Source organism: Cryptomeria japonica, chromosome 7 (assembly GCF_030272615.1).
Source record: "Cryptomeria japonica chromosome 7, Sugi_1.0, whole genome shotgun sequence".
Classification (NCBI taxonomy): Eukaryota; Viridiplantae; Streptophyta; class Pinopsida; order Cupressales; family Cupressaceae; genus Cryptomeria; species Cryptomeria japonica.
Genome location: NC_081411.1, coordinates 113037385 through 113063227, shown reverse-complemented (window position 1 = coordinate 113063227; position 25843 = coordinate 113037385). Strand labels below are relative to the sequence as shown.

Here is a 25843-nt window from a genome sequence, read left to right as displayed (position 1 = left end):
ACCCAAGTCTCTAATCTGCCTTGTAATGAGCTTTTTGATGCAATAATATTATGTTTCATTAGAAGGTGACATTTCTTTCACAAGCGAACATAAGGCAAATAAGGTAAAAGGATCACTTACAAGGGATTTACACTCGAAGCGGGATTTTTTTTTTCATCCAAGGCTAAAGTGCAACGAATAGTATTTTTTACCAGATGAAGATTTGTTTCACAAGAAAAGGACAAAGTATCAGTTGCAAACGATGTGCGTCAGTAAAATTATCGCGCAAGTGTTTTAATATTTAGGGGGGAAGTATGCTGCAAGGTAAATATTCCATACAAAAATGAAATAATTTTACATAAAGAATTACACTGAAATTGTTTTATCCACACAAACATAGGGTAGCAATAATACATTTTTCACCCATAGTGAGAATGCATTCACCGAAAGCATGAAACAATGGAGAAAAGACAAATTATAGGTATACGTGAAGTAAAGTGAAGGGGATTTTTATTTACTAATTTTGACGGGTTCTCCCACACAAGTGAATGATTTTACCAGTAAAAAATGATTATTTTATTAAGTGACGGTAAAGTCGTGCAACATATTTTAACCGAGTATGAAAGATATATTAAGAAAGAGGCCAAAGCCTAAAGTTGAGAGAAAAATTGGTTGCCAACAAAATAAAAGAGAATGTAGATTTCAGGCAAAGGCAAATGGAAGAAGATGAAAGGATGAGGGAAATAACATAGAATATTCCATATTCTGATTCCAAATCAGATTAAAGAAAAGATGCAAGTGTCAACATAAAATCAAATTCAAAGTTTCCTTCCTTTTCTTTTTATTCTTTCTTTCGCTCATTGTGTGGTGTTCCAGTTTTAATTCCACAAGGAGGATGGCAATGATGCATTGTCTATGTTGGGGTTTTAGAAATTTAGATAGTAATATTAATGTCTTCAAAATATAAACTAGTATTTTCAAAATATGAATCGAAACATTTGCAGGGTTTTCATTATACATTTGTTGAGATAATATTTCAATTGATTACTTCTATTCAAGGAGCCGATTAAATATGTTCTCAGATAATTTCTATTGACATTGTGTTTGTATTTTGGATTATTAAGAATTCAAATGTGGGTCTCATTACTGTAATGCGATAATTATTTAGTGACCACTGAATTAGTGTTTATGTTGTTGATAGAAAGATTAATTACATTTTGACTCTGTAATGGGGTCTGGAAATATTTATTTTGTCAAGAATGGCTGGAAATGATCTTTAAATTTGATAAATATCTTTTGCTTTTATTAATTCCTTTGTTTTCTAGTTTAAATTATCTCAGTCCGTGTATCTTCATTGTGTTTACAGAATATGGAAGTTGAATGTAAAAGAGTTTTATTTTTCATTCTTCTATGGGTATGAGATGAAGATATCTAAGTTATTTGTTCTTAGTAATGTTCAATGCAGTGGGATTATATTTGAAATGGTAAAATATGACACACCATTACCATACACCTGAGAACCATCTACTTTTATAGCTCTATAATTTGTTGTTTAAAATGAGCTTATCATTCACTCAGGGCTACAATTAGGTAAATCAATTGAATCAATTCAACTATAAAATTAAAAGAATAAAGGTTAATTAATCAAATAATTATAAATTATTTAATTATGAAAATGATGGTAAATTGAGGAATAAGAGAAATAAATTTGATCAAATTTAGGTGTCTACACTTATACCACTATAATGAGCCCATGATAAAAATTTGTTCAAATCTAACTTTCATATGTGAATATTTTAACAAGATCTTTGCAAAAACCAAACACTCTTTGCAATTTACACAACATTGACAACCTAATCTTAACAAATAGAGCCAAGGAAAAAGGATAATTTTTAAGATTTTCTTATTTTAATGGAATCTAAAGTAGACCCAAATACAATACAAAAGTAGAAAAAATAACCGTTACAATAAAAATTAACAATATCAATTTACAACTACTATGCCTATTTCCACAACAAAAATTACAAATAGCAAAAACTAGGAACAAGTGAAAATTTCAACTATACAAGCTCAATCAAAACCTTTAAGTGAGATCATCATATAGAGGCCAAAGGAATTTCATCCTATCTTCAAAATCAAAGGGTTTTTGTCCTTAGATTTTACTTTTTGAACACAAGTGCTAAAAATAATTTTCGAGAAGAGTTTCTTAATGTAGAATGAAATTTAGATCCTACAATGAGTACACTCTTCAAATAACCAAACTATATGGTTGCTAATGAATCCTACCCAAATAACTAGCTCAATTCATATAATGGCCATAGGTATCTAATGATTCATCAACCACATTAATTCTTGCCAAAAGAAACAGTGATATGTACCAGGGTAGGTGCAGCCAAGACTAGTTGTGGCATGCAAGCACTTTAGCTCCCCCTTTCTTAATCAAAATTTAAATGTGCCCTTTACTATGCAAGTCAAATATTTGGGCCGTTTCTAACTTATCACACTTTTCTTTAAGTTCTTCTTCTATGTTTGAACATTGAACCTCTTGTACGAAATTTGTTGCCCTTTCAGTGGATTGGTAAATTTGTGAATCTTGCTACACTTTCAAACTTTTAATGAATTATTGAGTTTATAAAGCTTGTCACACTTTCATACATTTGAAAAATTCATGTGAACCTTATCATATTTTCAAACTTCCAACCATATTGCAAACCTTGTGGTACTTTTGCACTTCCAATGAACTAGTGAACACACAAACCTTGTCACACTTTATAAGAGTTTGCAAACTTGTGAAAATCAGAATCTACTGACACTTAAACATTTTTTCCTTCATTAATTTATGAAATTGATACACAACTACCTAACATGGAATTTTCAAAATTTGATGTCTTCAACAATTAAATATCAAATCAATTATTTCTTATTTTTCCGACCTTAACCAATTGAATATAGAAAATGAGCTAATAAAACTTTCGATTGAAAATTTTTATAAAGTGGACATTACAGTTAATACTTTCAATCTCACAGAAAGGCCTTGTCCTTTCTAAACTCAAGGTGGGTCTTAAAATGCAACCATCTCCTTATTTCCAAACTTGGAATAGGCTCTTCAAATTGTGTAGAAGCGGGTAGTTCATGAACTTAAGAGTTCATTGCTCAATCTCTTTGAGGCCATGTAAGTAGAGTTCATTGCTTGTCTCTTTGAATCTATGTAATTAATTTGAAATTTCTTCCATCACTACCATCCCTGCTCGTTCCAGACCAGAAAAGATACCAAATGTGGCTTTTCATCAGTTTATTAACGACCCAGCTTAGTCAAAGTCGAGTAAAGAGCAAACAACAGTGTAAAGGATGACTTGACTTGACTTAAATATGGGTTATTATATTGGTTTTACAAATGAAATACCAATATAATAACCCATTTCAGAGTGAATCTTGGCCCCCTAGAAAACAAAGTTTTACTGTCCTAAAAAAGAAGACCATTTCAGTAAACACTATAATTTATTAGTTTAATCTGATAGGTTTTAGCAGAAACAAAAAGCTCACTTAACTGTAAAGTAATAAGTTTCCCAGACCCAAGAAAAACGGTTTAGTGGGTCTCTTTACTACAACTTCGGTGCCTTCTTTCCTCAGAATTATCCATATGTAATTGAAAGGAGTGAAGATTGTGGGGATATACTCTGCATGCATAGACCAAATGTATGGAGATTCTTAAATGAGGGTGGGATTGTATCTCCAACACTAACTGTAGGTATGGTTCAGTGGGTAAGACTCATACAGATATTTGGCAAGATAAAGCGAACGTGTAGGATTAAAACTTGTATGAATGGGGACCGTGCGAAAGTGAAATTTTCATCAGATCCATGTTGCATTTTTTAGTAAAAAGTGGTAAACTTTTTTGGTTGGGTTTTTCGCAAGTAGCAACGAGTAAGGATAAAATCAGAGGACGACAATCCAAAAAGAAAGGAAATAGTGATTAAATTATGATTGATCATTTTATTTAAAATTTATTTAGTTTAATGTTTAAATATATGATAATAATTTTATAATTCAGTTATATTACAATTGGTTGTATTTTATTGGTCAAACTTAACATTTGATTATTGAATGGATTGATGTTTAAGAATAATCATGATTTATAATGCTGTCTATTTGTTCAAATGATTAATTAATTATATATTCAATGAGTCTAATGTAAAAACTTCCAAAATGTAACTATAAAATTACTTCAGCATTAACCAACAAATCATCTAAGGCTAACAAAATGTACAAGTCCAACATCTAATAACAAACATGTTAACTTTTGTGATATAGTATTACACTAGTGTGAATATAGAAATTATATCCAATAAGAGGTCCATAAAATTTATAACTACCAAGTAGCAGGTACAATAAGGAAGCACGTGATCAATAATTGCATCTCGAATAATATGAAAGTATCACAAGTACTTACCTTACACTCATAAATGAAGGTAATATTTTTATATATAACCAAGATATATATGGGTTTAACTACTATAATCACCATGAATGGTAATGAATACAATAGGCCACGAAGTCAACCAATAGATACAAGTGATCATATGCAATGTACACCATGAACAATATTCAAATAACTCCAAGATATCATGCTTCTACTACTATTTGGGGAAAGAATTGAACTCACAATCAAGACACCAGTTTCCTTCGCATCTACCAATCAAGATTTGAGTATCTCATATATTGGAGTGCATATAAGGGAGAAGAAAACTAGATTGATATGAGAATGGAGAGTGAATTATCTATAGTTTTGATGACCCCTCATAGTGTCCTTTCTTACAAGGAAGAACACAAATGCCAAAATCTTAGCCAGAAAAAGAAAGAGAAATATAAAGCCGAAAATTCTAAAATGATAGCTTGAATAATATATCCTTCTCTTTCAAATCCTTGAATTCATTGTTTAGCTAGATGGTTCTTATGTTATACTATATGTATTCAATCATAGCCTTGATTTGACTTAAAGCTATGTTAATATATAGAAAACCATTTCATACTATCTCTATAATGATGTTTGGTCTAAGTCTTCTTATTCTTGATTAATGCTACAAATTTTTCTTCGTGCAATGTCTTACCATTTTCATAAAATGGGGATGAAATTATCTATTATAGTAGAGAGATGACGTGACAACTCATCTCCTACATAGCATTCTCTAGGATGAATATATATGGTTTGTACTTTTGAGTTTCTTTGTCCTTGTTGAGGATGTTATTTACCTTCATATCCATTGTTCTATAGTAAATTTAGATAGTAGACAATCTATTATTGGGTAATGTGTACAACTTGTGAATTAAAAATTAATCTTGGGTGACCTGGGGGAGTGATTCTAAGACCACCTTGAATTTGGATTTAATCCTAAATTACATTTTTGTATGAATTCAATTAATCTTAATTTGGAGCTAAGATTTATTCCCATATAAAATATCCTCATCTCATAAGAAGACTTAAAATGTTGAATCAAAGGCATATATATCCCATTGACTATTTGACAGTCTATTCTTTACAACTAATTGCCTAACAACATAAGCATTTTTTCCCTATTTGTGTGTTGATACCTTCAGATCCAATGGTAGAAGGGGATACTAGAGTGTATGGTAGGAGGTGACCAATGATATCATAATTTTAATAGGCAAAAGCACCTAGATTAGGGTTCCATCTGGACCCGTCTTCAAAAATTTTGGCTGAATTTGAGAGAGATGGACCGATAGATCCTCTTGAGCCAAAATTTGGAACTTACTATTATCATTGACACTTTGAGACTAAGGTACCCTCCAATTGTGTCTAGCGTTTTCATCTCTAGATTGTTCTTATAGGTTTCTCTTTGTATCTTGTTTACAAACTTATCCTATTGTGTTACCTTTATGTTTTGTACTTCATTTTTATTGGTGAAATTTGTAAATTTATCATGATTTGACCTAGTTCATTCATACACACTTCAAAATATCACTTCCATTGAAACAAAGGAACATAAATCCCAGTGTTCAGTTCTTGTATTAGGCCTATAACTAAACTTTCTTGAGATTCCAATAATATTCCATGGAGATTTGAGATCTTACTTAACATTTCTGGGCTAGGATCTCATTCCAAACATATCATTTTTTGTGAACTTTACATGTGCTAAAATTTCATAATTTTTTGTTTGGATTTTTATGTATGAGTTATTTTCATTAAATTTTCAAATTTAGGTGCAATCATTTCTAAAATTATTGCTTATATACTTTCATTGTTTAATTAATTGCATAATTTTAATAGTCTACAAAGAAAGTTTGTTTCATTGAATATCTCATTGTATTCTTAGTTAGTTGCTTAATTGATTAGACATCATAGACAAAAAAAGGGGACATTTTCAAATATTTTGATGATGTTAAAAAATTGTTTTGTTGATCTTTTGATAGAAACTTGTTTGTGTATTTTGTTAGTAATTCAGAATGTTGTTCATTTGGTCAATTTTAGTTTGATTGTCACCATATTGATAGAAAACTACTTGCAATCATCATATGAAGTTTTTTGTTTCAAATGCCTATTATGAGACTATGCATGTAACAATGAATTACTAGAAGTTTTATAACCCTTATTCCTAGTCCACCTATACATTTCTCTAATGGTATTTTATTTGTTTTATTACAAAGGTGTATTTTTGAAGTACCTTTTATAAAATAATTATATGAGAAACTTTACAAATTTTGAAAACTATGCATGCACTAAATGTTTGAAATGAATAAAATGTAGTTGTGCATATAAATTTCTTTCATATATTTATCCATAAAATATATATATTGATACTATAGAGAATATATATTTTAGGAATGTTACATTTCATAATACGATTATTATCATAATATATATTGGTTCTCTAAATTGTAAAAATATACTATAATATTTATTAAAATTTAACTTGGGATTTTTATGATTGAATTGTGTTAACTAAGTTACTTAATTTACTCTTTTCATTTGTATAAATATTATAAATATATCTATCAATTTAAAAATATTCTCTATGAATATTAGTTAATTTGTGTTAGAGAGTATTTCATCTAATCATAAGTAGAAGATTGATATAAAATTTATTGTAATTTCTTTTTAAAATCCATTTATACTTTCCATAACATTAAAATAGAAAACACAATTAGAAAAATGATTATTTCCGAGTTAGGTAACTAACCTGACATCACATTCTTAGCGCTCAAAGAGTGAGCGTAGATGACGTTACCCTTATCCTGAAATTAATGTTGTGCACGACATACGAGGTAGTCAAATTGGTGTAGGGGAACTGAAAAAATATAATATCCCCAACATTTTTGATGGTGAAGTAGTACCTAATAAAGGTGAAGTAGTACCTAATAATTTGTCTTTTCCTCTTTAATTCAGCATCATACGAATGATTTTTTTAGAATGTATGACAGCTATTTATCTTAAGAGTCTATAACAGTACCTCAAAGAAAAAATAAAATAAATCAAAGTGTACATTCAAATTTATTTATTTTTAAATATATATGCATAATATAATATACATGAACAATTTGATAGTTAAAAGTAAAATCTGATAGGTTTTAGCAGAAACAAAAAGCTCACTTCACTGTAAAGTAATAAGTTTCCCAGACTTAGGAAAAATGGCTTAGTGGGTCTCTCTTGACTACTACTTCGGTGCCTTCTTTCCTCAGAATTCTCCATATGTAATTGAAAGGAGTGAAAATTGTCGGGATATACTCTGAATGCATATAGACCAAATGTGTGGAGATTCTTAAACGAGAGTACATTGTATTGTACTGTTCATTTGGTCTATTTGAATTTGATTGTCACCATATTGATAAAAAAACTATTTTCAATCATCATACGACATGGACACAAACATCGATTTAAATTTTTGTTTCCTGTTATGGGACTATGCATGTAACAATGAATTACTAGAAGTTTTATAACCCTTATCCCTAACCCGCCTATACATTTCTCTAATGGTATTTGCTTTGTTTTTTTTTAAATCATATTTTTGAAGTACCTTTTTATAAAATAATTATATGAAAAACTTTACAAATTTTGAAAACTATGCATGCATTAAATGAGGCAGTCAAATTGGTGTAGGTGAACTAGAAAAATATAATAGTTAACTAACATGGCGACCAACGTGGTGAAAGCGTACCCTTCCACTTCATTCACACGTTTATCCCCAAACATTTTTGATGGCGAAATAGTACCTAAAAATTTGTCGTTTCCTGTTTAATGCGAAGAAACTAATTCAGCATCGTGTTTTAAGGATGTTTGAGAGTGAGAAAAATTAAACGCTTGGCCATTTTATCTTACGAGTCAATAACGTTACCTCAGTAAAACCAAAATAAAGCGAAGTCTACGTTCAAATTTAATGGGAGAAGTGGATACAAGAGTGTATGGTAGGAGGTGACAAATGATATCAGAATTTTAATAGGCAAAAACACCTAGGTCAGGGTTCCATCTGGAGCCGTGTTCAATATTTTTGGCTGAATTTGAGAGAGATGGACCGATAGAACCTCCTGAGTCAAAATGTGGAACCTACTATTGACATTGACACCTTGACACTAAGGTACCCTCCAATTGTGACGATTTTAGCTCTAGATTATGCTTATAGGTTTCTCTTTGTATTGTTTTGTACTTCATTGTTATTAGTCAAATTTGTAAATTTCTCATGATTTGACCATATGCACTTCACAATATAAATTTTATTGAAACAGAGGAACATAAATCCTAGTGTTTGGCTCTCGTATTAGGCCTATACCTAATCTTTTGTGTGATTCCAATAATATTCCATGGAGATTTGAGATCTTAGTTTACATTTCTAGGCTAGGATCTCATTCCAAACATGTCGTTTTTGTGAACTTTACATCTCTTAAAATTTCCATAATTTTTGTTTGGATTTTTGTGTATGAGTTATTTTCATAAAATTTCCAAAATTAAGATGCAATCATTTCTAAAAATGATTGCTTGTCTACTTTCATTGTTTAATTAATTACATAAATTATAGCGTAGGAATCAAGTTTGTTTCATTGAATATCTCCTTCTATGCACAATTAGTTGATTAATTGATTAGACATCATAGACAAAAAAGGGGACATTTTCAAATATTTTGATGATGTCAAAAAATAGATATTTGAAAATGTCAAAAATAGTTTTGTTCATCTTTTGATAGAAATTTGTTTGTGGATTTTGTTACTAATTCCCAATCTTGTTCATTTGGTCAAACTGAATTTGATTGTCACCATATTGATAGAAAACTACTTCCAATCATCATATGAAGTGAACACAAATATTTATCAAAATTTTTGTTTCAAATGCCTATTATGAGGCTATGCATGTAACAATGAATTACTAGAAGTTTTATAACCCTTATCCCTAGCCCACCTATACATTTCTCTAATGGTATTTGCTTTGTTTTTTTACAAAGGCGTATTTTTGAAGTGTCATTTATAAAATAATTATATGAGAAACTTTACAAATTTTGAAAAATATGGATGCACTAAACACTATAAATGAATAAAATGTAGTTGCACTTATAAATTTCGTTCATATATTTTATTTTATTTATCCATAAAATCTATATATTGATAGTGTAGAGAATATATATATTTTAAGAATGTCATATTTCATAATATGATTGTTATCATAATATATATTGGCTCTCTAAATTGTAAAAGTATACTACAGTATTAATTAAAATTTAACTTGAGACTTTTATGATTGAATTATGTTGACTAAATTACTTAATTTACTATTTTCATCTGTATAAATATTATAAATATATCTACCAATTTAAAATTATTTTGTACGAGTATCAATCAATTTGTTTTAGAAAATATTTCATCTAATAATAAGTAGAAGATTAATATAAATTTTATTGTAATTTCTTTTTAAAATGGATGTGGTTTCCTATAGTTCAATCATATTAATGTTTCTCTTTCAATTATAATGTATCATGCTCTAAAGAAGTGATCTTTAGAGTTCGCAAGTCTTTTTTGTATCTTGTGTTGAGGTTGTGTGCTTCAATCTTGCAAGTCCACTTTAGGGATAGTGAGCTTCTTGGACTTGAGCCCAAAACATTGTAACCCATTTTTCAACTTGTGGGATAGTTCTCACCATTGTTTTTCCCTCATTAGGTTTTCCAATCTTGGTGTTCACGTGTAATTTCTATAGTGTTTTTCAATTCTTTACTTCTCACAGATGGTAAATGGAATGAATAATAATTGATTGGTTAACTTAATCAATGTGTATATCTATCTTTTAAATATGGCTTCAACGTTTCATTAATTGATCAACGCAATATGATCTTTATATTTATCTTAATTGTTTTAAATAGTAAATATTGTTATTTGTTTATATTTATGAATACTATTTTTAAAAAAAATTTGATATACTAATTGTAATTTCTTTTTAAAATCCATTTATACATTCAATAACATTAAAATAGAAAACACAATTAAGAAAATGATTATTTACAAGTTAGGTAACGAATATCAATCACATCACATTCTGGGCGCTCAAAGAGAAACAGTAGATGATAGTTCTCCTTTATTCTGAAATTACAGTTGCGCACCACATACGAGGCAGTCAAATTGGTGTCGGTGAACTGGAAAAATATAATGGTCAACCGGCGTTGCGAAAGCGTACGCTTCGATTTCGTTCACACGTTTTTCAGGAATTGGATATCCCCAGCATTTTTTATGGCGAAGTGGTGCCTTATAATTTGGTTTTTCCTCTCTAATGCGATGACTTAAGAATGATGTTTATTTCTTTGTATGGCCAAGTTTACTATTCATTTGACCGTGTAATTCAGATCAAATGAAGTTATCAAACTAATCTAAAAATGGTTTATAATTTCACCTCAGTTTCCTTGTACTTGTGAAAAGAACGGCGTGCGTTCATATTTACAGAAGAGGTTTCGCTACGGCTTCATCCGGGAAAGGAATAGATGGCGTCTATGGACTTGCGCAATGCAGAAACGACCTGTCAAAGGAGGACTGCAGTACGTGCTATACGGCGGCACAAAATCATATTGTTACGTACTGTCCTGTCGACACTGGGGCACCTATGGTTTTCAACGGATATTTCTTGCGTTACAAGAATCAATGGAGGCCGGCAACTCCAACGTGTGCCTCTCTGACGCCTCCTCAACCCCTAAACTTTTTAATGAAATCGTACTGAGTTTGGTAGCGCATGTCAAATCCAAGGCTCTGAAAACGAAGGTTTTGCCACTGATGAAATTAGTGCCAAGGGATTGCCGACGGCCATTTATCGACTGTCTATGTTCAGGCGGACGCTAAATACCAGTAGCTGTGACCTTTGTCTCTAGCACGCTACCCGGCTCATACGAGAGTGACTATCACTACACTTGCAAGATGGAAGGGCTTTCGAAGCCGGCTGTTATTTGCGCTACTGCACCATTGCCTTTTTACCCACCCAGTCTTCTTTCTGTAAGTCATTGCAAGTTTGTATTCAGTTGTTATTTAAAACTTTTGTGGGATTCTCAATTTTGCACTTAAAGTTCAATATCTTTATGAACTGGTTTTCTAGTTTATATGCTTTAACTTTTCTTATACAAACATAGGTAACATTTGAGTAGATAGGCTATTACCTTTACTAACTGATTTGAGTCCACTTTGTACCCCGCAAACCTAGGCAACCAAAAAATATTAACATTATTGTGCATATCAAGCTTACAATTTAGTGCTAACCTACTAATCCAACTCGATCTGACAGTCGTATTCATAAAATGGTTACCTAAAGACTTGTAAGCTCAATGCACATTCAAAATAAAATATTAATCTAAACTCAAAGTGACAATTAGTCCATAATATCAACTCCTAGAAATGAGACAATTAATCCAATAAGGCACTTATAGCTAAAAGTTTCAGTTGATGTTAGTCACGTTCATTGTCTAAAATCCTAGTGCATCAATTTTACTTTGATCTAGATTAGGTATATGGCATTTTCCAATGTTAAAGTAAATGAAGTAACTACAAGTGTTGTCATGGCTTAAAAATATCTTTGAACAATATTGATCACTAGATGTATTTCAATCAATGACATTGGAGATCTTATTCATCTATATCTTGCATAGTGGATTCCATTATTTAACAAGCTTTAGATTCTCTACTAAACTTCCTTCAAAATCTATGGTGTAGATAAATAAAATCAAAATTAAGAGCCACACTCAAATGGTTGTAATAAAGTTGCTCAATGAAGTAACTACAAGAGTTCAAGTGTTGCCATGGCGAAGTAGACCTAATAATTTGTTTTTTCCTCTTTAATGCAAAGACTAACCAAATCAACATCACACGAATGATTTTTTAAGGATGTATGGCAGTGACAAACTAAACGGTTGACTGTTTATCTTAAGAGTCAATAACGTTACCTTAGGAAAAACAAAATAAATCAAAGTCTACGTTGAAATTAATTTTTTTTTAAATATATTTATGCATAATATAATATACATAAACAATAGATTAACTTGATAGTTTTCTATTGATTTTATCAAATTTCCACAATCTATTATTTAATCACTTAATTATTTTCCTATTTGATTGTGTGTATATCTTTTTTTCCATTCACGCACTCTTATAATATGATGATAATTAAAAAATTTGATCCAAAAAGTTAAAGTAGAAAAAACTAAGTGATTAGTTCACACACCTTTATAATCTAATGATAATAAAAAATGTGATCCAAAAAATAAAAGTAAAATCAAATGTAGAAATGGCTAAGTGATTAGTTTACTATTCATTTGACCATGTAATGAAGATCAAACAAAAGTTAGCAAACTAATCTAAAAGTAGTCTATGAAGATTGAATAACTGATGTCTAGATCCTATGCTCAGAAGTTCGACTTGATTTTCCCGGAATAGGTAGTATCAATTCGCCATGGTCCTTCGAACTTCCCACTGTTGAAAGCTAACATGTTTGTCACTATTGACTCTGCTAGATTTCTTGGGTACAACTCTGTACATGTTTCTTGTACATTGAAGGAAAGGGAAATATTATGGGAATAAGGGTTTGGCTAGCTCAAATCCTAGTTTAGGAATTAACCTTGAATGGAAAGATGCAAATACTGGAATAAATACTCAATAGATATACCTCATATTTGCAATTGTTGATGATAATGCAATGCTCTTTTAATGTAATCACAAATTTTGTATGTAATGGCTTGACAAACAAATGGATATGAAAAACCCTAATCACACACACATTCTTGCATTAAGATTGATGTAACTCTTCTCCACAATGGTTGAATGATGGATATGGAGCCTTGAAGATCTTTGAAAATTCTCAATGATGAATGCTTCATGGATGCACAAATGTTAGGTATTGAGACTTCAATCATTTCTAGCTTTAAATGAATTGATAAGATGTCTTTATATAGGATTCCCTAGTTAAATAGCCAATTAGGCTGACCTCCAATGGTCATATATAGCCACAGGGATAAAAAACCATCAGGGAGATATAGCACTTGCCCCATTTTAAATTGGAACCCCTTTGAGAGGGACCATGGCATTTTAGGACACCATGGTCCCTCTGCAAATAGAGCCAAAATAAGATGCTAGGGGGGAGGGTATATAACTATGAGATCGACCAAGGGGTGTCCATGACATTAATGTTAGAGAATAGTGTCAAATCGGACCTAGAGAGGGCATGTGGATAGGACAACTAAAATGGGAGCCCAAACATGAGGTATAAATTGGATCAATGACATTTTTTATGATACACTTGTCCTAAGGTTGTGTGCCTTAGCTTGCAAGATCAGATCAATGAGCTCTTTTGCCTGTGGCCTAATTATTGTAATCATTTATATCTATAAATTATGATTTTGATTTTCACCCTATTTTTTCCCTTGTTGGGTTCTCTAGGTAAATCTAGTGTTCATGAGTTGATTGTGTTTTGTGATTCCATAATTTCAGTAAATTAATATGTTAGCAAAGGTTTTAAGCTTAATAGATCATAAATATAGTTGTGTTAGAGATCCAGACTAATTCATCCCCCCCCTAGTCTTGTTCTGTGTTCAAACGTGAGCATGCTCAAACCTGTGGGGCCAGGTGGAGTTGATCCCATGTATTTGTTGTCACTAAAACATTCACATGCCAAGTGTACCTTCTCAAGAACATATATAATAATCACATTAACTCAAATCATTGAAGGGTATTTTAACATCATATGCATTCTCATATAGTCAAATAATACCATATCATCCCTTTTAATTCTTATTACTAATTTAACTCAATAATAATTCCATTTAATTAATTGTATTAGCAACACTATGAATATTATTTCTCTACATCAATGAGCATATAAATACTCCCTGATTGGGATTAACATCATAGCATAGTTAATAACATGATATCTCCTCAAATCAAAATAACATTAAATATGACTCATTACTTTGAATCAACTAATCTATTAAACATCATTTATGTCATTCTAATCATTACTCAAATCAACATTTCATATTTATCATAATACCATATCATGTCACAAGTCTATCTCAATCATCAAAACACAATAGGTCTAGATCCTGCCAAAGTAACTGACCAATGAATTAAGTATCCAAATTGGTCATGCAACGGTTCTCACAACTAGGCATAAGAATAAGCATTCATCTCAATGCAACAACATAATCAAATCACCATGAAGCAATCCAACACATCATTGGTATCACTAGACATATATCAAAATTGAGCATAGATAACATTCAAAATCACATACACTACAACAATAAAGAGGCTCCCAAAACAAGATCAAGCAACAAAAAATGATCTAGAACCCAAAAACCAAAGATACAATCCACGACACAAAGACATGTCAGCATATGAGGTATGAAATGAAAAAAGAAGATGAGAGGGGGATTACTAAATTCCTCCATAAGTGTTATTAGAAATAATTTACTATTCATGGTACAAAATACTTGGACCAACACCAAACATTTATTGGTAATTTTGAAATTCATAGTAAATTCATAGTAAAGATATATTTTCTTTTCCTATTTAAATTTAGACTATGAGAAATGCCTTACCTTCTCTTGATACAACGTATTTAACTGAACATAATTCCCCACATAAGTGCATGCCAAACCTGTTGTAAACATCCCAATGTCCATCCTTTAACATTCCATCAACAAGATTTCAGTGTCCTAATTTGATATCTTTCTAGCATCAATGGGGATAATAAGAGGCATTTGAAATGATTTCTATGCCTCCACCCATAATAATAATATTGATCCCTAACTAGATGCTCTGAAAAGAAAGCATTTTTTCTTTCATTCCTTGTAATGCATGTAACAGAATTAGATATTCCTGCACCTAGTGCTTCCTGTCAAGCAGGGGCCTTACCAAGGTTGGCACTCAAAAATATTCCAAAAAATACTTCTTAGACCATTCCCAATTCAATGCTTGATCTCTTAAGAGAAGCCTCAATGGCTATTCATCCCAATTTGGTAGTAGCTAGGGATGAAAGAGAACCACATACACCCCGTTGTCCATTGATTAATTTAAGATAAAGTTTAGAAGGAAACATTACCCATATAGCAAATATTCTTGAGAGATTGGCCTTTAAAAATAAATTTTGACAAGGATTCAACTTGATGAATAGATGATTTTTATCATGGAAATGATGATGTTTCTACTTCAATATTGCAAAAATAAGAGCAAGATATTTCTTTTGCAATTTAGAGTATTGAGTTTCATATTCAAGTAATATTCCACTTATATAATATTGAATGCTTTTCATACTTACCATGGTCATTATGTTGAGCCGATAAGGTTTCTAAAGCATGAGATGATGTGGTCGCATAAAGTAGAAATTATTGATTTGGTATAGATGGCATCAATATGGGAGGGTTCGCCAAATAGGTTTTAATGAAACCAAAACTAGTTGAACACTTTGGCATCTCATTGAAGGAGTACATTTGTATTTAGATATGCAGTAAGGGTACAATCAACCAATTGAGAAACAAATCTAGAGATTACCTAATTTCTTTGTTGAAGAATATAAAGTTGAGATAAGTTTTTATGGCAAGACATGTTTATAGTTTCCTCTACCTTATGACTATTTGCTTCAACTTCATGATGATAAACAAGAAATCCTAAAAATGAAAGTTGATGTCAAAACCAAAGAGACATTTAAGACGATTTAGTGTCATCTTATAGATTTGAATTTGTTTAGAGATAAAAAAAATATTATTAATATGATCTCAGCAAGCAATAGATTTAGCCAAGATTTCATTAACATAATATTCTAAAATTTGATAAATGAAATTGTGAGAGATAAGGGTCATTACACCTTGGTAAGTTTCTCTGACATTGTTTAACCCAAGTGTTACGTGACTACATAATGTAGTGTACTAAATTATATATATTTACAATTTCACACTCTTTTTAGGGCTCCTAATTTAGTGTCCTCTTTCCTAGATCATTTTAGACCTATTTTGGCTTTATACTACCTTATTATCAAACTTGCAACTTAACTGTCATCATGTGCTAATTGCAAGACTATGTCCTATATTTTAGATCTCGACACACTAAAAACATTATTGTTGGTCCCTTTTTCAAAGTAATTGGGTACCCTCCAATTGTGTCTGGCATTTTCAGCTCTAGATTGTGCTTATAGGTTTCTCTTTGTATCTTGTTTCCAAACTTATCCTATTGTGTTAGCTTTATGTTTTGTACTTCATTTTTATTGGTGAGATTTATAAATTTCTCATGATTTGACCTAGTTCATTCATACACACTTCACAATATCAATTCCATTGAAACAAAGGAACATAAATCCTAGGGCTTGGGTCTCGTATTAGGCATATAACTAAACTTTCTTGTGATTCCAATAATATTCCATGGAGATTTGAGATCTTAGTTTGCATTTCTGGGCTAGGACCTCACTCCAAACATATCGTTTTTGTCAACTTTACATCTCTTAAAATTTCCATAATTTTTTGTTTGGATTTATGTGTATGAGTTATTTTCATAAAATTATCAAAATTAAGATGCAATCATTTCTAAAAATGAATGCTTCTATACTTTCATTTTTTAATTAATTGCATATTTTATAGTATAGGAATCAAGTTTGTTTCATTGAATATGTCATTGTATGCTCAATTAGTTGATTAATTGATTAGACATCATAGACCAAAAAAAGGGGACATTTTCAAATATTTTGATGATGTCAAAAAATAGTTTTGTTCATCTTTTGATATAAATTTGTTTGTGGATTTTTTTACTAATTCCCAATCTTGTTCATTTAGTCAAACTGAATTTGATTGTCACCATGTTGATAGAAAACTACTTGTAATCATCATATGAAGTGGACACAAATATTTATCTAAATTTTTGTCTCTAATGCCTATTATGAGACTATGCATGTAACAATGAATTACTAAAAGTGTTATAACCCTTATCCCTAGCCCACCTATACATTTCTCTAATGTTATTTTCTTTGTTTTTTTACAAAGGCGTAGTTTTGAAGTGTCGTTTATAAAATAATTATATGAGAAACTTTACAAATTTTGAAAACTATGGATGCACTAAACACTATAAATGAATAAAATGTAGTTGCACTTATAAATTTCATTCATATATTATAGTTATCCATAAAATCTATATATTGATAGTGTAGAGAATATATATATTTTAGGAAAGTCATATTTCATAATATGATTGTTATCATAATATATATTGGCTCTCTAAATCGTAAAAGTATACTATAGTATTAATTAAAATTTAACTTGAGACTTTTACGATTGAATTATGTTGACTAAATTACTTAATTTACTATTTTCATCTGTATAAATATTATAAATATATCTACCAATTTAAAATTATTTTGTACGAGTATCAATCAATTTGTTTTAGAGAATATTTCATCTAATCATAAGTAGAAGATTAATATGAATTTTACTGTAATTTCTTTTTAAAATGGATGTGGTTTCCTATAGTTCAATCATATTAATGTTTCTCTTTCAATTATAATGTGTCATGCCCTAAAGAAGTGATCTTTAGAGTTCGCAAGTCTTTTCTGTATCTTGTGTTGAGGTTGTGTGCTTCAATCTTGCAAGTCCACTTTAGGGCTTTAGGGATAGTGAGCTTCTTGGACTTGAGCCCAAAACATTGTAACCCATTTTTCAACTTGTGGGATAGTTCTCACCATTGTTTTTCCCTCATTAGGTTTTCCAATCTTGGTGTTCATGTGTAATTTCTATAGTGTTTTTCAATTCTTGGTGTTCACGTGTAATTTCTATAGTGTTTTTCAATTCTTTACTTCTCACATATGGTAAATGGAATGAATAATAATTGATTGGTTAACTTAATCAATGTGTATATCTATCTTTTAGATATGGCTTCAATGTTTCATTAATTGATCAACGCAATATGATCTTTATATTTATCTTAATTGTTTTAAATAGTAAATATTGTTATTTGTTTATATTTATGAATACTATTTTTTTAAAAAAATTGATATACTAATCATAATTTCTTTTTAAAATCCATTTATACATTCAATAAATTAAAATAGAAAACACAATTAAGAAAATGATTATTTACAAGTTACGTAACGAACATCAATCACATCACATTCTGGGCGCTCAAAGAGAAACAGTAGATGATAGTTCTCCTTTATTCTGAAATTACAGTTGTGCACCACATACGAGGCAGTCAAATCGGTGTCGGTGAACTGGAAAAATATAATGGTCAACCGGCGGCGAAAGCATACGCTTCGATTTCGTTCACACGTTTTCCAGGAATTGGATATCCCCAACATTTTTTATGGCGAAGTGGTGCCTTATAATTCATCGCTCTCGTTATCTCATTCCAAGTGCCGTATCTATTCCTCCTTCATTGAAACTGATCTGCTCACATCTCATCTCTTCCTTCCCTCCGGGTGCTCAAGCAGTGCAGAAAGTTTGAAACTGATCCGCTCCCGGAAGTGGTTATAATCTAACTATTTTTGCCGGAACAAATCCTACTATTCTTGGTGTTGCCGCTTCTAGAATTAGTTACTACGGGTCCCAAGAGACTGCCTATTCCTTTCCAAGGGTTTATGGGGCCCCCTTCCTCCAAATAGCGCATTCATTTTCGACCACATAAAAGTCAAATGGTTCCGGTGCTGATGCCGGTTGAATAGTTTGCTTCTTCCGGGGCGGGCCCAATTTGGTTTTTCCTTCCTAATGCGAAGACTTACGAATGATGTTTATTTCTTTATATGGCCAAGTTTATTATTCATTTGACCGTTTAAGGCAGATCAAATGAAGTTATCAAACTAATCTTAAAATAGTTTATAATTTCACCTCAGTTTCCTTGTACTTGTGAAAAGAACGGCGTGCGTTCATATTTATAGAACAGAGGATTCGTCTGCAACCTGTGTAAAATTTAATCTGCGCACCTTCGTCATGCCAAGAGCCAGCCCCTCATGGCTTGCCTTGTGTGCACTCTTTATTTCTGCCATGCCCAATTTTGTTCTACTTTTAGTAGCCGATCCCTATATTACACAGGCTGTTTATAGCTGTAGTTTGATTACATATGCAAATGCCACCTCTTTCAAGGAAAACCTAAACATCGTTTCCTCGTTGCTAGCCGAAAACATTTCTTCAACAGGGTTCGCTACGGCTTCAAATGGGAACGGCATAGATGGTGTCTATGGACTTGCCCAATGCAGAAACGACCTGTCAAAGAAGGACTGCAGTACGTGCTATGCGGCTGCACAAAATCATATTGTTACGTACTGTCCTGTCCACACTGGGGCACGTATGGCTTTCGACGGTTGTTTTTTGCGTTATGAGAATTTCAGTTTCTTTGATCAAGCACTGGATGCCGGCTACTCCAACGTGTGCATCTCTGACGCCTCCTCAAGCCCTAAACTTTTTAATGAAATCGTATTGAGGTTGCTAGCTGACCTCAGATCCAAGGCTCTCAAAAACGGGGGTTTTGCCACTGATGACATGAGTGCCGATGGATTACCGACGGCCGTTTATGGACTGGCTATGTGCAGGCGGACGCTTAATACCAGTAGCTGTGACCTTTGTCTGCAGCACGCTGCTCGGCTCATACGAGGGTGCCTATCACTACACTTGCAAGATGGAAGGGCTCTCGAAGCCGGCTGTTATTTGCGCTACTCCACCATTGCCTTTTTACCCACCAACTCTTCTTCCTGTAAGTCATTGCAAGTTTGTATTCAGTTGTTATTTAAAACTTTTGTGGGATTCTCAATTTTGCACTGAAAGTTTAATATCTGTATAAACTGGTTTTCTAGTTTATATGCTTTAACTTTTCTTATAGTAACATAAGTAACATTTGAGTAAAAAGATTATTACTTTTTCCGATTTGCAGTCCACTTTCTACCATGCAAGTGTAGGCAATACTTAAGCTATACAATTACATCTCCGCACAATTTAAGTCTACAAAGCTGTATGATTTGTTATTAATTCTGTCAAATGTTATGTAAGGTTTGGATATTATTGTTTCTACAGCAATTCCTTCGAAGATTGTGCTCATCTTGGTCGGAACATTGGGGGGGGCGGCTCTCCTTGCTGTATTATGGCTGTTGTTTAAGTCCAGGCATTCATTTCGAAATTTAGACACTGGAGTCGCTCCCGGCCGCAGCCGGCGTGATGAAGCAGGTAAAGGATTGCTATTTTCTCATAAACTGATGAAATTCAAGGAAATCTTTACAGCAGTATTCGTATTCTAAAATATAGAATCAACGTTGTTATTTAAGTGTATAAAGTGCAATTGGTTTTCGCAGTGGAATATTTTATTGCCGAGGAAGTCACTTCCTGGGATCATCCCTTTAGCTATGGTTCAATTCGAGCTGCAACTAACAATTTCGATCCAAATATAAAAATTGGTGGAGGAGGAAATGGCCAAGTTTATAAGGTATGGCGATTACCAATCTGTTTAATCTTAAGTAGACGTTTGACTCCTATTTTTTTATCAGATCTGGATGTTAATTGTGGTAGGCTAAATTCAACGATGGCCGGGAGGTTGCAGTGAAAAAGCTTAACCTCAGGAGCACGTTGGACGAGTTCTGTACAGAAGTGGACCTTGTCGGTGCACTTCGTCACCATAATCTTGCCTGTTTGTTTGCGGGTTTCAGAAGAGGAGAAGAGAAGCTACTGGTTTATGAGTTCTTCCCAAATTTGAGCCTTGACAAGCATCTCTTCGGTTTGTTTAAATCATCCCAGAAAAAACAGAGAAAAAACACTTCCTTTTATTTGGTTGAATTTGTAGGAGTCTCTTAAATTCTGTTTCATATTTACTTTGGCAGCAAATACGGCGAAACCAGTAAGCTGGAGAAAGCGATTTGAGATCATTTTGGGAACGGCGCATGGGCTTGCGTATTTAAACGAAGAATGCCGTCCTAGAATCTTGCACAGGGATATCAAAGCTGCCAACATACTTCTGGATAACGAATTTGAGCCGAAAATTGCAGATTTTGGACTGGCAGCTCACTTTCCAGACGACCAGACATGTCATACTACAAGAGCCTGTGGTACCAGGTAAGTTTTGTTATCATTCTTTACCTGCCGGCTTCACTCTGTTAAAATCGAATACATCAACGTAGCGATTGCCTACAAATTTGGATTGTAATTTGTGGCAGGGGGTATATAGCACCAGAATATGCTATTCACGGTCATTTGTCAGATAAGGTGGACGTGTACAGCTACGGCATGCTAGTTCTGGAAATTGTGAGCGGAAGAAAGCATATTGATTCTACACTTCCAGCAGACATGGAGTTCCTTTTAGGATGGGTAAGCTTCAAATAAAAGACTTATTGATCATCTTAATTCAGAATGTTGTAATATAGTGATTGTTACATGGAACTCGCTCTCAATTGCATGACTGTAAAGGACCTGATAAAGAAGATCTGGATTTATATGCAGGCATGGAATTTATACAAGAAAAGTGAGGCATTTAGCGTGGTGGACCGAAAAATAATTGAGGAAGAGGCGGAGGTGAATAAAGAAGAGATATTAAAGGTAATCCAGATTGCTTTTCTGTGCACGCAACGTGCTCCTGAAATGAGGCCACTAATGTCCAAAGTGGTGTCTCTGCTTACAAGTAATACAGAGATTTTACCTCAGCCCATTCGCCCAGCTTCTATTGACGACAACTCCACTTAAGACGGATTGGATTATACCTTACGTCCTTCAGTCATCATTCCTCTCATTCCTCAGTTCAAGTTTTCTGCGCATGACTTTCAGGCAACGTCTACCCAGCACCCATATTGTACTATTGACTATGTTTAATAACTAATTGGAAAATAAACACTCATTATATTTTAATTATTAATTAATTAAAAAACATGGTGAATGGTACAATCTGGAAATAATTAAAAAACATGGTCAATGTTAATGGAAATAATTAAAAAACATGGTCAATGGTACAGTCTGGGTGCTGTATAGACACAGGCCAACTTTCAACTGATGCGACTTGCTTTATGTTAGCTTGTGCTGGTTTGTTTCTTTTTGTTTTTGCTTAATTTGGTCAAATTAATTTGACTTTGGTGACTGCTTTTTTCCATTTTATTCAGCTTTTTAGTAATGGTTATGTATTTATGTATAGGTGGTTTATGTATATCTTTGACTAAGTCTGTTAGCAGGTAGTTTAGTAGGTAGTTCAGTAGGTAGTTCATATTCATGGTATATTGTTTAAGCAGTTCTATAAAGATTATACATATTTTTAATAGTATTTATGAATCAATCTAAGATAGATGTTATAAATTTATAATAATTATGATTATAATTGCAATTTGAATGACAAAAAATATTCACAGCAGTTTCATTTAGTTCAATATATAAAATTTATATATATGTTAATTTTTTTAATTTTTAATAAGATAATTTAAAATCATATTAGTTTTTTGTGAGATATATAAATGTATATATAAAAATTATTTATTCTATAAAAGTTTTGTTGATGTTCCTCTCGTCATATCTATTGTATATAGGATTTATGTATTGTAAACCTTTGTTGATCATTAAAACATTTTACTATTAGGTGCAATAGTTGAATGTGATTGTTATAATATTATAATGGTGAAAAATGTATTCTTAAAGTATTTTCTATTTACTTTTATGTCTAGTTTGGAGTGAAGCTTTAGAGCATTTATATAGTTGCAAATGACACATTTCATGCATTCTTGGGCCTACATACTTAGTCTTGCTTGCACCTAGTCCTATGCTTATCACTTGTATTTATCCTCACATGCACACTATGATCCTTGTTCAGTTGACTTATTTGTCTAATTTTAATCATTTATCCAATCCTTATCTATAATTCAATTCTTTTAGATATAGGCTCAACCTAGTTGTTTGCTCGACATATGGCTATGAGGTCATCCTTGCAACCATAATTTTGATACATGCAAATACAAATACTCAAATAAAAAACTTAGCCAATTGACATCATCTTACATTTTGGTGCTTAACCGACTTAAACATATATTTTTATATTATATTGGAAAAGAGGAAAAATATTACACAAATAACACAAAATTCGTAGAGATTTTGGTGAGCATGTTTTATACCAAATATGTGACAAAAAATGAAAAATATCATAATATCAATAAACAATAGATAGTATAGCACAATATTCAATTTATGTAGAGTTATCTTTGTGGGAAAAGTATCCACCAACATATGGAGCATCAAGTAGGTATTAATATTCATAATTAAGATAGAATGTACAACACACTTCTATCTTCAATTTGGTACCTATGTACTTCCATCTCCTCATACAAACTACTACCTTGAGGGTTTAATTTATAGGTAAATATAATAATAAGGAAACACAAATGATTTCCAATACAATGGATTCTAACCATGATAAAATTAGTCTACATAGAAAATGATAGATTATGAGAAGTTTCTAAGAGTTACAAGAATCTTTGTAGAAGCTTCAACTCTATTCCATGAACTTGGCCATCCAAATTAATTAAAAAATAAAGAACCAAGTTCAAAAGAATAAATAATGTTTCTCCAAGTCCATAAAAGGATACTATTTTTTTTTGGAAAAATGCGTAATTTTATTAGAAGTAAAAGAATATGCGATAGCTATCAACAACCTGGAAGAAGCCTACCAAGCTAAAAGGCCTTAAAGAGATAGACTAGGTTGAATACAAGGAAGCAATACATGAAGACAACAGCTGCAAGCTAAAGAATTGAGGAACAATCAGATACAATAAGATCAAAGGATTATTGTTCTTCAAGAGTACAAAGCACATGATCATCGATAATGATATTAAACATTGTAAGAAGAGATCCATTTTGGCCTTTAGCTATAGCTACTAGATGAGATTACACTCTAGATAACTGTGACTATACTTCAGAGTTGAACTTGAGCTTCTTTTTCAAGACTTTAATAAGAGTCGCCTATTGCAAAATAATATTAGAGAATAAACCATGCATAATCACTTCTGTTGGAGGAAAACCACTAGAAAAGATAGCTTTGCATCGGAGTAGCCAAATGTAAAGACAGATACATTGCCGAAAAGATTCAAAAATAGTATTGTGATAAAAGTGCAGCCCCAAAAGAGTTGATTTCCATTTTAATTTGTTGATGAAAATGGATAGAATAAGAGTCACAACCACTTGCCAAATTTACTGCGTATGCTTACAAGTCCAAAAGGCATCTTTTATAGTTTTTAGCTTAAGACAACGGGGACATTTGGTTGAGTGATTGGGAAGGAAAGTGAGACATTCTCTCAGAAGAATTTTATAATGTAAAATCCACCATTCTAAAAATTGATATTTGGCCTCAACTTTGGATTTCCATACATGCTTTCTCAAACTGCACCACGTAGATTTCGACCAATTCAATCTCCATTTCAAGTTAACTCTAGATTTAATTTGAAGAGGAGGGAGGATTTTGAGGTAAATTAGTTTGAGAGGGAAATTATCTATATTGAAGCTCGGGCACCACCTCCAATATTTAAAGAAATTGCGCAACATGGGAGTGCAAAGCTTTAGTTGAAGATACAAAGGAACACATTCTTGAGACTTATGAATATCATTTAAAAGAGTTTGGGACAATTTAAAATAATTCTTGAGTTGAATGTCATTTTTCCAAGTTAATGATTTAAAGTCCCATATATCCCTGAATTCCCTAATACCTTTTTTGAATAAAAGCTTGCTATGTAATAGGGAATGGGTAACAAGAGGCTGCTCCTGGAACTTTATTAGCTTATTCCACCAAATAGAAGAAGCTAATCAACTCATACCTTGACTAAGATCTTGTACCTTCTATTCAAGAAGAGGAGAAACTTGTTGCCAGACTTTCCATGTGCTTAAAAATTGTTTGGAGGCTTGGGGTTTGAAGTGTCAAGTTATTAATATTTATATATTTCCATCCAACCTCATTCCAACCATTTGTTAGCTTTTTTTGTAGCAATTCTATGTCATATAAGGTACTTCCAAGGAGCTTCTCCATGGAGAAATATAGTAATCCATTTGGCAATAAGGAAGAGGGTGATGCTATAATAATGGGTTACACTTTTTGGCCAAACTGGACACAAAATCCAACATTTTTCATCATATCTTTACTTTCTAAAACCTATATAGTAGCTAAACCATTAAGAATTTGAAGATGAAGTAAACTACTAATTTGTGATATTTTTCATATAGATTCTAAATATATATTTTTTAAAATAATTTTAAATTAATTGTCCATATTGTTATGTAACTTTTAATAACTCAATATTTACAGTAATCAACATTTTTCGAAAGTGACATTTATTTGGTAAGGCATAATATTTTTTATAGCAAGAAAGAAATTCTAATTTTTCAAATATAGAATTTTCACACCAATATCTAGTGAATGGATATTTTTTCGC

At 31.9% G+C, this 25843-nt stretch overlaps 1 protein-coding gene across 1 annotated transcript in view; it reads left to right on the top strand.

Annotated features, from left to right (window-relative positions):
- The window catches only part of LOC131856492 (cysteine-rich receptor-like protein kinase 2), a 55792-nt gene extending 33659 nt beyond the window's left edge, over window positions 1-22133 (top strand). The window contains exons 2-10 of the mRNA XM_059208286.1: window positions 10564-10709; window positions 10864-11000; window positions 19307-20163; window positions 20457-20630; window positions 20756-20886; window positions 20970-21174; window positions 21278-21509; window positions 21611-21761; window positions 21894-22133. Coding sequence (XP_059064269.1) covers window positions 10564-10709; window positions 10864-11000; window positions 19307-20163; window positions 20457-20630; window positions 20756-20886; window positions 20970-21174; window positions 21278-21509; window positions 21611-21761; window positions 21894-22133 — 2273 coding nt within the window. The remainder of the gene's footprint in view (window positions 1-10563; window positions 10710-10863; window positions 11001-19306; window positions 20164-20456; window positions 20631-20755; window positions 20887-20969; window positions 21175-21277; window positions 21510-21610; window positions 21762-21893) is intronic.
- The last annotated feature ends 3710 nt before the right edge of the window (window positions 22134-25843 follow it).